The sequence below is a fragment of the Ochotona curzoniae genome, unplaced genomic scaffold, assembly GCF_017591425.1.
Source record: "Ochotona curzoniae isolate NIBS_2020 unplaced genomic scaffold, NIBS_Ocur_1.0 scaffold_4506, whole genome shotgun sequence".
Lineage (NCBI taxonomy): Eukaryota > Metazoa > Chordata > Mammalia > Lagomorpha > Ochotonidae > Ochotona > Ochotona curzoniae.
In genome coordinates, this window is record NW_024467119.1 from 35314385 (window position 1) to 35330349 (window position 15965).

The 15965-nt window shown below is 40.1% G+C and overlaps 1 protein-coding gene across 2 annotated transcripts in view; it reads right to left on the reverse strand.

Moving 5' to 3' along the window:
• UNC5C (unc-5 netrin receptor C) overlaps nt 1–15624 on the reverse strand; it is a 334610-nt gene extending 318986 nt beyond the window's left edge. For both annotated transcript variants that reach the window (XM_040966791.1, XM_040966793.1), the window contains exon 1: nt 15162–15624. In XM_040966791.1, the coding sequence (XP_040822725.1) occupies nt 15162–15285 (124 nt within the window). In that variant the 5' untranslated portion in view covers nt 15286–15624. The remainder of the gene's footprint in view (nt 1–15161) is intronic.
• Between the last annotated feature and the right edge of the window lie 341 nt (nt 15625–15965).

A 15965-nucleotide genomic window follows, 5' to 3' on the forward strand; every position in this document is an offset into this window, starting at 1 on the left:
ACCTTGCTAGTGAGTTTCAGCTTAATTAAATCTTGCCTTTATCCTAGGATCAGCAAATGCCTTGTTGTGTTAAAATTACTTGTAAGTGAAGAACATTAATTGTTTCTTTTTCTCTAGACAGAGATTATATGTTACTACAAATCAGAGAAATTTCTAATTGTTTTATCTTGCTATTTAACTTCTAGATGTCGTTACAAATATAGCAAATGTATAGCAGAGGGCAGCAGAAGCCAATGTTTCATTCTTGGACGTTTATCATGCACTACATTCACTAGAATGTATTTCAGATTAGAAACTAGCTCAGGAAACAAAAGAGAAAGAAATGGCCCAAACTTATCTGTTCTTCAACTAAAGTGAATGTGTTAATTTTCATGAGAGAAATGACTGCCACATTAAAATATCGTTACTGGACATAAACATGGGATTTCAAATTCTACCAACATGTTTTAGGAATTTCAACTCCATACAATTTGTTGGGGTCTGTGTTATCTTCTTCCAAGCTTTGGTCCTTACCTCTCTGCCCTTGCCTCAAAGGAAAGCAATCCTTCATTGCTCTGATATGTCTGTCTATTCCATGGCATTGCTGAATGAAAAATCAGTATGAATACTAATATGAGGAACACAAAAGAGCAAGAACAATTGTGCCCAATAAGTTTTGACTGAATGTCATGTACTGTTCTCAGGTCTTCATTTTGAATAGCCCTGCTAATATTTACGCTACTGAAATGACCTAAGTCTTCTGATCTTCCAGTTGCAAAACTGTAGTGAGACTAGATTTCAGATTGTGTGGAACTTGTAAACAGTTTACTTACTTTGACTCAGACTAATATAATGGTTGGTATTATCTTCCCAGTTACACACGTATGTTTTTTATACACATTGCATACACAATGCTCATCAAGTAGTTTTGTTAAATTTCATAAATCCCAAATTTCCCACGTTGGAAATTTCCCATTATCAAATTCAAACACACATGCACATACACACTTGCTACTTTTTAATTATTTTATCAAAGAAATAAATGTTAAACTCATCAAAACAGGCAGGATGCCCAAAGCAAATGGACATTATTAAAAGCTATTTTAAGAAAAGTTATCCATTTGTAACTATATAAACAAGTTCATGTGAAGCTCAAATCATGTCAAACATTGTGATCAAATGTTACAAAAATACAATTTATGTCAGGAAATATTAAGGCACAAGTTTACACCACCTCCTGGCTACTCTGTTTCATGTCTGACTTCCAACCAACAAGTTTCAAGTATGAAGGCCCCCAACACCCATGTGGGAGGCCTGAGTGGGATTTATGGGCTCCTGACTTTGTTCAGAAACAGTTCAGACCGTGTAACCCCTAGGGAGGGAACCAGCAGTTGGAGGATCTATCTCTCTCCTCTCTCTTCCTCCTGTTGCTATGCCTTTCAACATTTACATGACTCTTTTAACTTTTTTAAAAGGCAATTAAATTGGGCCCAGCGCGGTGGCGCAAGTGGTTAAAGGTCCTCAACTTGCACGCCCGGGATCCCATATGGGCGCCGGTTCTAGTCCCGGCAGCCCCGCTTCCCTTCCAGCTCCCTGCCTGTGGCCTGGGAAGGCAGTCGAGGACGGACCAAGGCTTTGGGACCCTGCACCCGCATGGGAGACCCGGAAGAGGCTCCTGGCTTCGGATCGGCATAGTATCAGCCCGTTGCGCTCACTTGGGGAGTGAATCATCGGACGGAAGATCTTCCTCTCTGTCTCTCCTCTCTGTATATCCGCCTTTCCAATAAAAAAATAATAAAAATAAATCTTTAAAAAATAAATAAATAAATAAAAATAAAAATAAAAGGCAATTAAATAAATTAAAAAAACACACTTCTAGTTCTATTCAGGAAGTAACACTGTATTTACACTAATAAATATTTTTGAGTTTTTGCAAAATCTATTTTAAATTTTAATGTAACAATGGTCTCATGTCAATCAATCTAGCATCATATTATTTTCATCATAATTCAACTTCTTATTACTGGGTCACGGATGTGAAGAAATTTACTGTGTGGCCAAACAAAATAAACCATTTTTTTTCCATCTTGGAACAGAATTGACTTTTAGGCGATACTAAAGAAGAAACATACGGAAAATAGTCACTCGTAGCAGATGTTTCTGTTTATAAAAAAATAAAGGGTGTTAAGAATTAAAAATCAAAGCCTATTGGTTGAACTAAGGCATATTTCCATCTGTTATTAATGTTTGAATTATGTTCCAAAGACGAAATTATTCATCAAGTTCTCCGTGCAATATGTTAGTAAGTGGGAATTTGGGTAGTAATGTAAGTGCATAAACTCTGTCCATGTAAGCTCCCAATTGATTCAAAACAAGCATTTATAACAGTCTGAAATCAATTAACAGCAATAACACCAAGGAGTATCTCGTGATTTTATTAAGAAGTGCATGTATGAAAGTCGAATAAAATGAAAAGGAGATTTCTGTTGCTCTATTATGGTTATAGAATAAGCATTTTCTTTTTCTTTTCTTCATGTTCTTTTTTGTTTTCAAGAAATTCATGTCATTGTGGAACTTTTGATCAGATATGGAAATATAAACTTAAATTCAAAATACATGGGTAGTTAGAAAAGTTCAGAGAAAATAGATTAAAAAGTGAAGTTTATTTTGATTCAAAATTTTTTTGAAATTCCTGTTTATCAGGAGTCATCAAGCATTTCAAGAAAAAAAAATGTCTTACGAAAGAGAATCTATGCTTGGGTTTCACTGACATTTTATCTTCAAATAAATTTACCTTTAAATTCCACTTTCCGTGACAATTTCCAAACACTCTCCTACATGATGAATAGAAGTTGTGATGTGTCTAGTTAAAGAGCTGAATAATTCCAAACACTAAAACGTGTTGAGATTTCGAGTGACCATTGAGAAAATGCTCACAAAGCTAATGTACCATGTATTGGGGTCATTTGCTTAAGCAGTGTTACTCATACAGGATTTCACTAATGGTCTAAAAACAGGGGGAGGGAATGGGCACGGACTTTCTCGTAATACATTATAGTGGTGTGAGCACGACAGTCACTGATTAATTACTGCCCTGTTCGCCACTCACACATTAGATTACTGAGCAATCCTATTTTGTTTCTACAATGGTCTCTTAGTTACAGAACACTGGCTTGGAGAATCCTCGAAATGACTTATTAAAGGTCTTTGGATTTTAAGACAATTGCAGTAAGATTCGAAACTCAGAAGATGAAAATGGAGGATGGAAGAACTACTTACAAGATAGAAAATATACATATTTAAGGAACAGCTTTGTGAAGGCAACACGGACCGTTTAACCTTCAATTTCATTTCAGACACTGCTAATGCATCACATTGCTTTTGAAAATATTATCATAGTAACCACCTTTAAATATTACTGCTTATTAAGTTATATGTGTATTTTCACGGTCCCAGTTTTAAATCCTTTACTCTCTCCCCCGCAGACACACACAATAGTCTAAGGAGGAGGGTTCCTGTTTAATAACACAGTGAAAATCTAAACCTTGCAGCTAGATGAGCAAAAACAGTCATCCCACTTTAAATGAGTATCTTGGAGTAGCTCAGGTTAATACTCGCTTCTATGGAAACAACTCTTTTCCGCATGTTAGCTTAAGCTGCTCTGTACGATTTTTCTCAAAAGCTCCCCCTTTGAAACCATCCCATATTTATTATCTTCTTGTTGCAAAGACCGTTGTTACTTCTGTCTAATCACAAATCTCTGCCTGTTTATTAGTGGTCTTGTGACCAGTATCACATAGCATTTGTTTTACTTAATGCTCATAGTTTTAGAAGAAAAAATTACAGAACCGCTATTACGTTATATGAAAAAAAAATTCCAATGTACATTTAGCTGACACTGCATCAGCTGCTATTTAAACTGGGCTTAGCTAATGGACTTTTAATGTCAGAGGGGTTATGTGCAGTTACTGGCTATTAGCAGAAATGGCTCCTTTCTATAAAAATCACTTTTCCTCAAGTGTGTTGTTTGAACATTCCTTCCCTAATTTAGTGACTGTCACTGAATGCAAAACAAACTCAAGGACTTGGAAGTCCACCATTATCTTTAAGACCCCCTTTTTAACCTTGTGATTCAGCATTAAGCAAGAGACTTCCTCCTTACCATTTAGACCTGTAATCTCAAACTTTGTGAGGCATTATCAGACATTTTGCTATTCCCAATGTTGTACTATATATTTTTTCCATAAAAATCCCATGTCATCAACGAATGATACATGTGTAGCAGGGAATACGCGAAGCATTTTCCTGAGTCCCCAAACTTAACCTGTATCCTTTAACAGTCCTAACTTCAAAAATACCAAGTGATGCGGAAATAAATAGCAATAGTCTTGACAACTATGTCATGAGACATCATTATATTTATATATTAACTTGCATTTATTAAAATATTGTTATATATAAGGAAGCACATTACCACTGTACTCCAAACATTTTGTAGCTTCTTTCATCAATTATTATCTTTTCCTCCTATAGAACTTAATTTATATTTTTCCACTGTAATACATTTTTAAATGTATACAGTAACCACACCTGGAAATTGAGCTACCAGTATGGCATCTGAGGGATTTCAAAAAAATCGAATATAACTGCATTTGGTGAAGATGTTGACTGAAACCATCACTGAATTCTAATTAGGGAAGAACAACATAATTTTCCTCTCCTTCCATCAGCCTGCTACAGAGGACATTCAAATAGGCTGTTTATCAGGAACATGTGGTTTCTCTTGCAGACAGTTCAGACATGGAATCACGAATATGGATAAAAGATCTTGCCCCTGTACACATGAAAGGCAACATTCTTCTTTGCTCAACAAACCATGAACCACTGTAGAGCAAAATAACAGAAACTCCCCAACACATGTTTGAAGCAAGCCACTTAAACTAGAGATCACTTGGATGTTAGCACAGAACTTATTCCCATCAGAAAAGTCCCTGTACTAAGGAGGCGTCTCTGAACCCTGGGGGAAATGACTGAGCAGTTTGCAAGAACAAGGCAACTTGCAGTCGCGAGATAATTTCATTTCAAAATGTGCGATTAAATCCGATTTCCGATCCCATGACTACCTTTATGAATTAATCTATAAGTTCAAAAGTTGTTTTGCTTTTATTTATCTTGTATGTTCTCTTTGCTTTTTCTAGATATTGCTTGCTCTCATGGAAAATGAACTCTTACCACTAGAACACCAAAAGCTACCCCCACAGGCACACACAGGAACACACAAAAAATGAGCTCAAGTATATACTTGTGAATGCACACAGGGAAGTACTGAACTGTATGTGTCTATTCCATGTAATTCTTCACTTCATTAAGAGATTGTGTGAAAATACTCTCCTAGGAAATCATTTCCTAGCTATTTAATTCAATGAAAACTGACACAGGTATCTTGCACGTGGTCACCATTCCTAAAAAATCCAATAAGATGACTATCTTTCTTTGGTTCTTTGGAAACTATATGTCCTGTTGTATCTTTTCCTAAACATTGCTCTTTTTGTCATCCTGATATAGTAAGCAAAATATTTTATTTACTTCAAATTCAATACATATAGACACATATGCACAAACATGATACTATACAGATATTTTCAACATATATTTCAAAATAGAAAGTTTGGTAATATTTTTAAAGTGTGCTTCATTTTTATTAAAGATTAATCTAACCGGTGCAAGTTCTTATTTATTTATTTTTTGGGGGGGACAACTGTCCGTATGAACTCCAACATTATTCTGAACGTATGCTGTTCAGGTTGCAATGTGAAGGTGACATTTGAGATGCAAGATGGATGTTGCTTTAAATGAGAAGGTTTAACAGAGTAACTCAGGAAGCAGCAAAGCATTTCACAAAGTCCAGGCAAGTATACCAATACAGTCCCTGTATAATTTTGGATTACTCAAAGAAGCACATTGTACTCAAATAGGTCCAGGCACATCTGTGCTTAATGTCTCAAAGCATACACCTTTCAATGACTTCCAATTTTTGTCCTATATTAATTAAAATAATGACATATGAAGACTTTACTTAGGTTGAAGTTTCATGTCAGAGGGCCTGATGAATAATATTATGATGAAATACAAGTCTGTCTATTCTCAATAGCACAAATAATAAATCATCTGAACATGTCTGTTTTTCTTCATCTTCTGAGAGCAGTCGCTTAAATGGGCTTCTGTTTTCCACCAATACTGCACGCTCTGTGGGTGATGGCTGTGGTATACTGGGAAGGAAAGGTCTTAGTCTCAATGTTATCCTTGCATTTGATCTCTAGCATATTTCTAAACTTACACCCTTTCATCATTTTGTGGAGATGTAGAAAGAAGACTGGAAGTTGCTGAAAAAAAAAATGACAGACAGCATACTTATTGTTTTATTTAGAATTATTTGGAGGTTGCTTCATGCTAAGCCTGAACACTTCCACTGGGTGGCTACAATATGCATATTTAGCAAATTTAGTTTTCAATGAAGATGCAGTGCATCATTTTCCTTTAACCAAAGGGGGAAACATGACTATATCCCACACTATTATTTACATTGTCCTTCCAATCATAAAGTTTTTCTTGTGGTAGTAATTTGATTTTCCTGTGTGGAAATTTTGATTAATTGTGTAATCAAATTTCCTGTGTAATCAAATTTTGATTAGAGATAACAAAACTTTTTAAAAAATCACGCATAAAAAACAGCCTGTTGCCATTGATTAGCATTTTTAATTTCTGTAAAATTATCATTTGTTAAAAACTACTTTTTGATCTAGTTCTTAAAAGAATTTTGGGGTCTTGAAATTCTGAAAAATGTATTATTCTCCATACCCTGTAACATTGCTTTGAATTTCTATTGTTTAAAAAAGGTTTGCTATGAATTAAGTTTAAGTGATTACTTTTTTATTCAGATAGCATACTTGTACTCTTACACTATTCATTCACATGTATATTATACTCACGCAGTATCTTGACTATTGAAAAAACCTGCATTTCTATTTTTGGGTATCATTGCTCTTATGCTTGGATTACGGATATATCCTATATTAAAGTGCTAATCTTTCTTCATTGGAAAGGAATGTTAATCTATGAGGATTTCTTCTAAACAGAAAAAAGCCAGAGAGAGAATGTAATAAGTTATAGTTAAGTTCAGGAAGTCCATGATTAAATAATCAATGAAGATATTGACTGAAAATAAGAATTGTTAGCATTCATCAATAAACTTGTTAAACATGCTATTTCTGCTATTTAACATCCTTAGTTATGCTCATCTACTGGAGGCATTTTGATAATTCTGTAATTGCTGAGAAATGAAACTAACCACAGGAGCCACATGACAAAATGATTAATGAATGTTGAATCCTGCATCCTCACAACATTGAAAAAAGAGTAAGACTTGCAATTCTTGAGTTAAATTTGATTAATCAGTATCACCGTGAGTTTGGTTGTTTTGGGTTCTAGTATTTGAAAGAACTCAAACAGACATGTCAGCATGATGAGCAGTCACCTGGCTCCACTCGCTTCCCATTTTCACTGCTAAGCTGACCAGATGTGGTTCCGTTATATAACTAAGTGAGGGTATTCCCCAAAACCATAGCATTTTCAGAGGGTGTATTTCATTTTTGCCACAAAAAGTACTTTTGAATCATGGCTCATTTCTAATAAAAGGCAGAGTGACACGAGGGTATATTTGTCACTTTCAAAGCCAGAGTCACATTTAAAATTATAACTTCAGCTTAACCAATGTCGCAGGAACTTATCACTACAAACCACAAACAGAAGGTGAGATATGTTTAAGTAGCTATGAAATCTGCAGTTGCGTGTGTGTGTGTATGTGAGTGAGTGTGTCCTTTAAAATGTCATTATATATACTTAGAACAACTTTTGGAGGCTGGATAGAAATGCTAAAAATGAGAAAACATATTACAAATCCAACTCAAAGCCTCATGTTTGCATTCTAAAGTTGCAGCTCAATGTTTTCCACCATTTCATTTATAAACATTTTAAATAGTGTGTGTATATGTGTGTGTGTGTGTGTGTGTCATGAAAAGGTTAAAAGTTATTCTGGCAGTTCCAAACAAGTAGAGAAGATGAAAAGCTTACTGTTTCTGACCTTGTTAACTCAGAGATTGGTATAAAATACTTGAATAAAATCTCTGCAAATATGAGTATGTTCCCAATAAGAGAAACTAGAAATTATCCAATTCTTCAATTTATTTTTGATAAGCACAAACCGAAAACACTTGCATTTGAGTATCACTCAAGGCACATGCATTATATTTCAAAGATGTACCACATACAACATCAGCAAAACATACTGAACTAAGCAATACTTGGCTAGTTTCCCAAGTTTCAGATCCAGATAACTCTGTTCCACAAAATGGATAAGCAATAGTGAACCAAAATAAGGAGTTGAATCAAAGAAAAAAACATCATACATAGATTAAAGAAGTTAGGTTAAGGGAATAGTTAGAAATATGGGGCTCAGTACAGAAATAAGAAATCAATAATTAGAAGCAAAATAATAACGCTTGTGGGCAAAAGATCTGTCTTAACTCCTGTAAAAGGCTCATCAAATCACTGGTTTTATTTTAAAACCAGTAGAGAACAAGATTTGTACAAGGCATGCAAAGGAAGAGCAATAATGCATTTGTCAGTTCAAAGTAATTTCATGTAAATATTTCAAATAGATGCTATATGCATTATTTCCACAAGCTATAGTCTGGGGACCAGTGCTGGTACAACTGGTCAAGCTGCTGCCTGTGACAATGGGCCAGTTCAAATTCCAGCTGCTCCTACTGTGATCTAGCTCTCCACCAATGTGGGGAAAAGCAGTGACAGTCCAAATTCCTGGATCTTTACCATTCATGATGGTGACCTGGATGGTAGAGGCTGATGGCCTTGGCATGGACTCAGAGCATTTGGGGAAAAATAGCAGTGGATGAAAGATAGATGTCATTTACATTTCCCTCTCCTCTCTTCCTGTTGTGTCCTCTCCTCTTCGCTCCCCTTATTTCCCCTCCCCCTTCTTCTCTTTTTGTTCTTTTCTTACTTTTCTTTTTTCCTTTTTTCTTTTTATTCTTTCTCCTGCCCCTGACACACATACTCCCAAATCACATTTCAAATAAATAAACAAATCTTAATAAGCATAAAGGGAGTCCTAGTGATCTTACTTTGCTTTCATATCAGCCTGTTTTTCCATGTTTCCTATTGTGTTCCAATAGGCACTCAACTATGCTATTTAGGCTGCATTCTCATTTGCACTTTTTTCTACAGAATAACTGTTAATATTCACATAAAAAGCTGATTCTTTCCCCAAAACCTTATCAAAAACCCTGAAAAGTGACTGATTTTATTCCATAGGAATGTTTATAATTTATTTAAAAAAAAACCCTTTCTTTCAATATTTCTTGTAAAGATAGAAAGAGCAGGTGTTGTGCAGCTGAAAAAAAGTTGCCTGAGGTGCGAACATCCTGTGTGGGTGCCTCTTCATGTCCTGGCTGTTGCACTTCTGATTTAGCTCCCCCATCTTGGCCTAGGAAAAGCAGAGGCAATGGGGCTGAGTACTTGGGTCCCAGAATTCTTGGGCACCTGCCATTCATGTGGAAGAGCTGAAAGAATTTCCTCTTCTCAGCCTGCAGCCAACTGGAGAGTGAACCAGTGGATGGAAGCTCTCTGTCTATGCCTCTGATCCTCCAATTCATAGATACACTTTTTGTTTGTTTATTTATGGCAAAAAGTCAAGCATAAAGCCTGTTGTCAGGACTCATCTAACAGCAATTTACTTTCTGGAACTTAGATTAGGCTTATTTTTCCCAGAAAGTTCAAAATGAAGAAAAAGGCTCTGGCAGGGAGTAATAGTCCCACAGACTGCTCAGGCAACATGCCAGGCCTTGGAGGATTCAGGGTCTATCCGGGGATTTCCTCAGATAGTGCCGGAAGCAGTCTGCTGCTATTCCAGCTCTGAGCTCTAACTAATTGACCTTTTATGAGCATCTAGTTACAAAGTAGGACGCCATGTAACAATGCTTAATTTCTAGGAGACAGATGTTGTTTCAAAAATGCTATATGAGTATCAATTAATTTAATCCTAATATGATCTATGGTATACATTATTTTTATCCTGCATGGGAGGAAACTGAGGCACAGAGATGTCAACTCACTTTCCCCTGATCACATAGATCAGACATGCTGGACCAGGGATTTTGGACCCTTGTTAACCGCTATTCTAACTGACAGAACAGACGTCTACCACTAAAAGCTTTCACCTCCCCAAAATCAGACAGAAGATTTTAATTCTAGCAATATGTTATTAAAACACATACTTAGCTTCAAAAGTATCTTATATCAAGCTGTATCATTGCCTTTATTTATTTACATGTTTATTTATTTATTTACTTTTCATGATGTGGTTCCTTAGGCACAGGGATTCCCCCTTCCATCCTCCCAATTCCCCCCACACTAATTTTCCCCATACTATTACAGTCGTATAGTCCTTCAGCAACAGTTACAAATTCAACATTCTGCTATTGAAGTGCAGCATGGCATTGTAGGTACAGACAATGGTAGAAAGTCTAGTATCCTCCTATAAAGATATATTTAACAGTTTCATTGGGAATCGCCTTTTCTTGGGGAGTAGGGATGCATTACCATCTTCATAGTGATGCAGTGTATCTTTTATTTCCCAGTGTGCTAGTCCCCATTCTAGAGTTCATCTCTGGGAATATCTATCTATCTATATATATCTATAGATATATCTATATATCTATATATATAGATATACATGCTTACCTATGTACCTATTTGTTTTGTATTTTGTATAAAGCTTTCCTTATATCAGAGAGAACATATGATATTTGTTCTTTTGGGATTGCCCTATTTTACTGAGCATAATGGGTTAAATTTCAATGTGCTAAAATCTTGGAACTTTTCCCCTTCTTGCTAAAAGCCCTGAGATGATTCATATGCATTGTGTTTGGATGTAGAAAACACCACACACCTAGTCCCTCTGCAACATTTTAAGAAGTACATTATAACTATGTGGTTGCATGCGCACCTTCTTCCAGTGAAACTGTGTTCCTCAACATAGTCTGGGGCAACATAACTGCAGGATAACTCTCAAGAACTGGACCTCACACACTCCATCCAGATGAGCTAATTCATTTGTAATCTGGAGGGGAAATGTCAACAAGTTTTTTTTACTTCCACAAATCTACAAGCCAGAATAAGAAGACAGAAGCTGAAACTGGCCAGGCACAAGCTTTGTCTCAGCCCTCACCTCCTCCATTATCTTTCTGAAATGATTGCAGCCTGTAACTTTAATGTTTCTTCTCAGAGTGACTCCCTCTGGTGCCCCAGCAAAGCCTTGACCTAAATCACAACAGTGCTAAATGCAGATAAGGCTGAACGGAGCACACTCTGGCTGTTTGCTCTAATTGCAGTACCCAGCATACATTAGAGAACAGTTATATTTAAGTCTCACCAACAATTCTACAAAAGCTTGTGGGATTTGCTGCTGAGAGCTCATGCCTTGTAGGTGTCCTTAAGGTGTTTACTTAAAATAGATCCATATCTATTCTGATTAAAACAGTGAGTTCTCAAACTAAGATGGGAGATGCTTAAGGAACCTCTGCCTTATCTTAATGCTGAATCCCTAGTGTTCACAATTCAAGAGGGGGCACAGAGTCTGTAACTCTCAGTTGTAACCCTAAATGCTTCTTATTCTTTGCAAGGACCTGGGCAATTTATTCAGGCAAGCTTTTAAACATTCTCTGTGCTAGAATATGTGGAATTACTTTGCAAAGCCATGGTTAACTAGTCTACTGTTACCTCATGCAAATTTGCAATGTGGATTCAAGCTTTTCTCTGCTCCTAAAATGGAAAACTGCATGACAGAATCATAAAGCAATTCAGTTGTTGTTTTCAGAGCCAAATATCTATTTGTACCACGGCACTATGCATAAATACATTGAAGTAATTTTTACTCGCTTGTAGAAAGAACTGTGCTATTCGTTTTTTTAAGCACTGTTAGATTTTTGTACAATAATAGGAAACTATCCCAATATGTTTTGAGTTTTCAGTAATTTTATGTTCTTAGTTTGGTGGTGTTAACATTCGTAACACTAGTTGGTGCTAGATAAGCAGCACATCAATGCTATGTAGTCCAAACACAATGCATGTGTACAACAGGAGCACATTTATTCAGAGTACACTGATCAAACACATATACACAACCTCACAGACAGCCTCTTACTAATACAATCTACCCTTCTTGGAAGTCATAAGTCCGACAAATTCCCTGGAGCTAAGAGTTCCCAGAAATCCTGAATGAAACAATTAGGGCACAGCCAGAAAGGAGAAAGTTGTTGCATACAGCCTGGAGAATGTCCCAAGGACCTGCTTAAAATGACTGCTGTCTCTTTGAACCGCAGATACCAAACTGAATACATTCACCAATAACATGCTGCTTTTCTCCTTTTGCTTCTTTTTTTTTCCTTAAACCTGTGCTGTTTCTTGGCTACCGCTAAAGGGATAGAAGCATAAACTTCCTATGTTCCCAGTATTACTCAAACACAACAAAAATCTCAGCCACAGTGTACAGTGCTTAAATTAACTCCATCATCTCAATTGCTTATATACTTCCATTGATTAAAAATAGTTCATTTTGATCCTTAAGACGCCAGCAGAAGCAAACCAGGCTGCGGGGTTGTGAGTTATGGTGGTAGTCTGCAGAGAGGAGAAGGAAGCAAAACAAAAAGGAAGTGTAGGTCAAACACGCAAACCATTATAAAATATGTGTTTCTGAGAGGCAAGTGTTAATTGCAGTTCAATAGCAAACAGGCTGGGGTAATGGATAACGCTGACAGTGATAGCCTGAGAGCTGGTTTTACATCTTTACCCTTCCTCTGCTACCTAACAGACAACACAGGGAGAGCCAGTGTGCTGGGGCACTGAGGAAAACCAAGATAAAAGTGGCAGAGGCTGCATCTCACAGATCACAAGATTGAAACAAAAATGCTATTCACCAAAGGAACTAAAGGAAATGGAGAAGACCTCCACCGAAATGCACACGCTCCACAGAATACATTCCATTTCCCTCGGAAGATCAGAATCGGCCCTCAGTGTTTGACTTGGGAGTTTCTTGAAAAGAAAAAGTGCAGGAGGAAAAACTGTTCATCCTGAGCCTCTTTCTTTTTATCTCTTCTCCCTTCTCCTTTCAGTATTAATCCACTTACATCCTCCCCTGTTTGATTATCTTTATTGATCCTTTTCCTACCCTGTCTTTTTAATTTAGCTGTTGTAAGCTCCCGGCAGGGATCCTGTCTCCTGGCTGGGGTCATTAGGGACTTTAACTTGTCCTCTTCCCCAAATGGTTCTTTAACCACGTTCTGTTTCCCAACAACCCATGGCTCAGTCCTTTGTGCACCCAATAACAGCAGGCAGAATGCACAGGGAGTCACACGGCTGATTCCACCACTATTCATCAGGTTGCTCACTTCACTTGCCCAACACCCCCTCCTTTCTATGCAATCTCTCGGCAACCATCCTGAGAAGTTCTCACCAATCACCAGAAATCTACCACAAGCTCCGACTCTCAGTGGAGCTTTTGTGAAATAGACAGTCAGAAGAGCTCTGGAGGAGAGCCTAAGAAAAGCAGAGCTGACCTGCCAGGAGCCAGGATGGAAGTCGTCTGGCTAGGAGAGAAGCAAGGATTTATGAGCCTGGCCACTTAGCAGGGCAGCAGGAAAATTTACTCCCAAAGTAGCTCTCGCTAATTCACCTAATTCACAAAGCCTTGCTAATGACTTACTACTCCACTTCCCCATCCTCCACTCTTGCAACAGCCTGGGCTCCTAGCTGCCCTCCACCAGCTTTGCGCACGCCCTGAGCGCACCTCTCTGAGCAGAGCTGGGTGGAGAGATCGCAGGATGCAGCGCCACACTGTGTGTGCATCCCCAGGCAGCTGGGGGCTACCGACATGCCTCCCCGGTACTCCAAATTTGGGAACAACAATCATTTATAGGTGGGACTGGGGGTTTTCCGAGTTGCCTGCAAATGCTGCAAAGGCTGTCTTCAACCTCTCCAGGCTTCCAACAGAAGCTGAGCCGCTTTCCCTGGGTGAGCTACCGCCCCCAAACTGAACCATTCAGTAGGTCTCTGGGATTTGCCAGGAGGTGGTGTAGGACCCAGGTGATCAGAGAAAGGTGACCTCCTCGAAGGGGACAGCGTTGACTTCTTCCAGCCCCCGCCCCCACATCCCCAACACCCTCGCACTTAAAACTCCCTGGGCAGTAAAGACCGGAGCTGGGCAATCGGACTGGCTCTCTTGTCCTCCGGGCCCACCACTAACTCTCACTTGGCCGCTGCCCTCCCCACCCTGGGTTTGTTCCAGGTCCTGAACGCACTTACTACAAAGCTTACAAGAGTTAAATTAAGCTGTCAGACTCAGTAACTGGCCAGCAACCCTGGGGAGTTTTGGATTTGGTCAGGGTAACCAGCCTGAGATTCCTGAGAGCTCTCAGGTTTTAAGTTTCTGGGGGCATCTGTTGGGAAGCCAGAGAAGGCACAGCAAGGCTTGTGCACCCTGGGAACTGCTGTGCTGCTACAGCGGCCCTGAGAGGCTGCTGATCTCTATAGCTTCAGGAGCCTCTGCCCAGGGACACCCACTCGGGCTGTTTGTCTTCAGCGTCAATGGACGCGTTTATGTAGCTCAGTCCCCATCCAGCTCCAATGTGCTCAGAGAAGCCCCGAGGACCTCACACGCCTACCCAAGGCACAGCACAAGGGCGCATTTCTGGAATACCACACAGCGGTCCATACAGAGAGCCGCTGGGAACCTGTGTGCATTCACAGGCGACAAAGTGTGCGAGCGGGCTGGACGTGCAAGACACCCCTCGGGCGCCCCCATGCACCCACACGGACGCGTGTCCACACCCCGGGCGACTCCGCTCCAGCCATGCCCGTTTTGGAAGATGGAGTCAAGATCGTATCATCATCCACGCTTCCCGACCCGAGTAGTTAGGAAAGTGGGAGTTGAAGTGGTTTCCAGTTGAGGGCAAAGAGGCTGACTGAAGACGGCAGAACTTGAAAGGAGGAGAGAAAGATGGCAAGGAACAAGAGCAAAGAGGCTGCGGGAGCCAGGCGGACCCCCTTACCTTGAGCGGCGGAGCCCGTGCCGCTGGCGCTGAGCAGGGCCAGGGCAGGTAACGCGAGCATTTGCAGCACGTATCCCAGTCCCAGTCCGCAGCGGGCCGCTGTCGCCCGCAGACCTTTCCTCATGGTTAATAGAAGGGTGCGGTGGAGAGCTACCCGAAAAAGGTGCAAACAGCTTTCAGCCGCCCCGCTGGGCAGCCGCTGACTGTGCGCCGAGAAGCAGTCCGAAGAAGTCGCCACAATCCAACACCACACTCCACTTTCTCCAAAAAGCAGGCACCGAAAAGGGGTGGAGGGCAGAAGCTGAGGAGGAGTTTGCCGGTCTCTCTCTGCCAGTGCCTTCTAACTGATGTCTCCACTCAGTGCCTGCTCTGCCCCCACTTGGGAAGTCCGGGGAGGCGCAAGAGGGCCACCTCCGCCTCTTCGCACAGCAGCAGGAGCAGCCGCAGCTCTTCGGCGCGCCGAGCAGGACTGCTCGCCGGGTCCCCTTGCTGGCGAGGAACACGTACAGCCACGGGGTGGGGGGAAGGAGGAGGGAGCAGAGGAAAGGCGCTTGGGCACTGCGAGCCTCTCCCAGCTCCAATCTCAGCCTTCCCACAAGGGCATGGGCGCCCAGGCTGCTGCTGTTGCTACTGCTGGCAGCCAGAGAGGGTCACCTCCTAGTTGGGGGTGCGTTCAACTCCACAGAGGAGCTCAGGAAGGAGGCATGTGGGGCACAGCTCAACTCCACTGCTGGGGTCGGGTCGGCGGCAGCAGGAGGACACCCAGCCGCCTTATGTAAGCGAGACTCGGATGGAGACCCACAA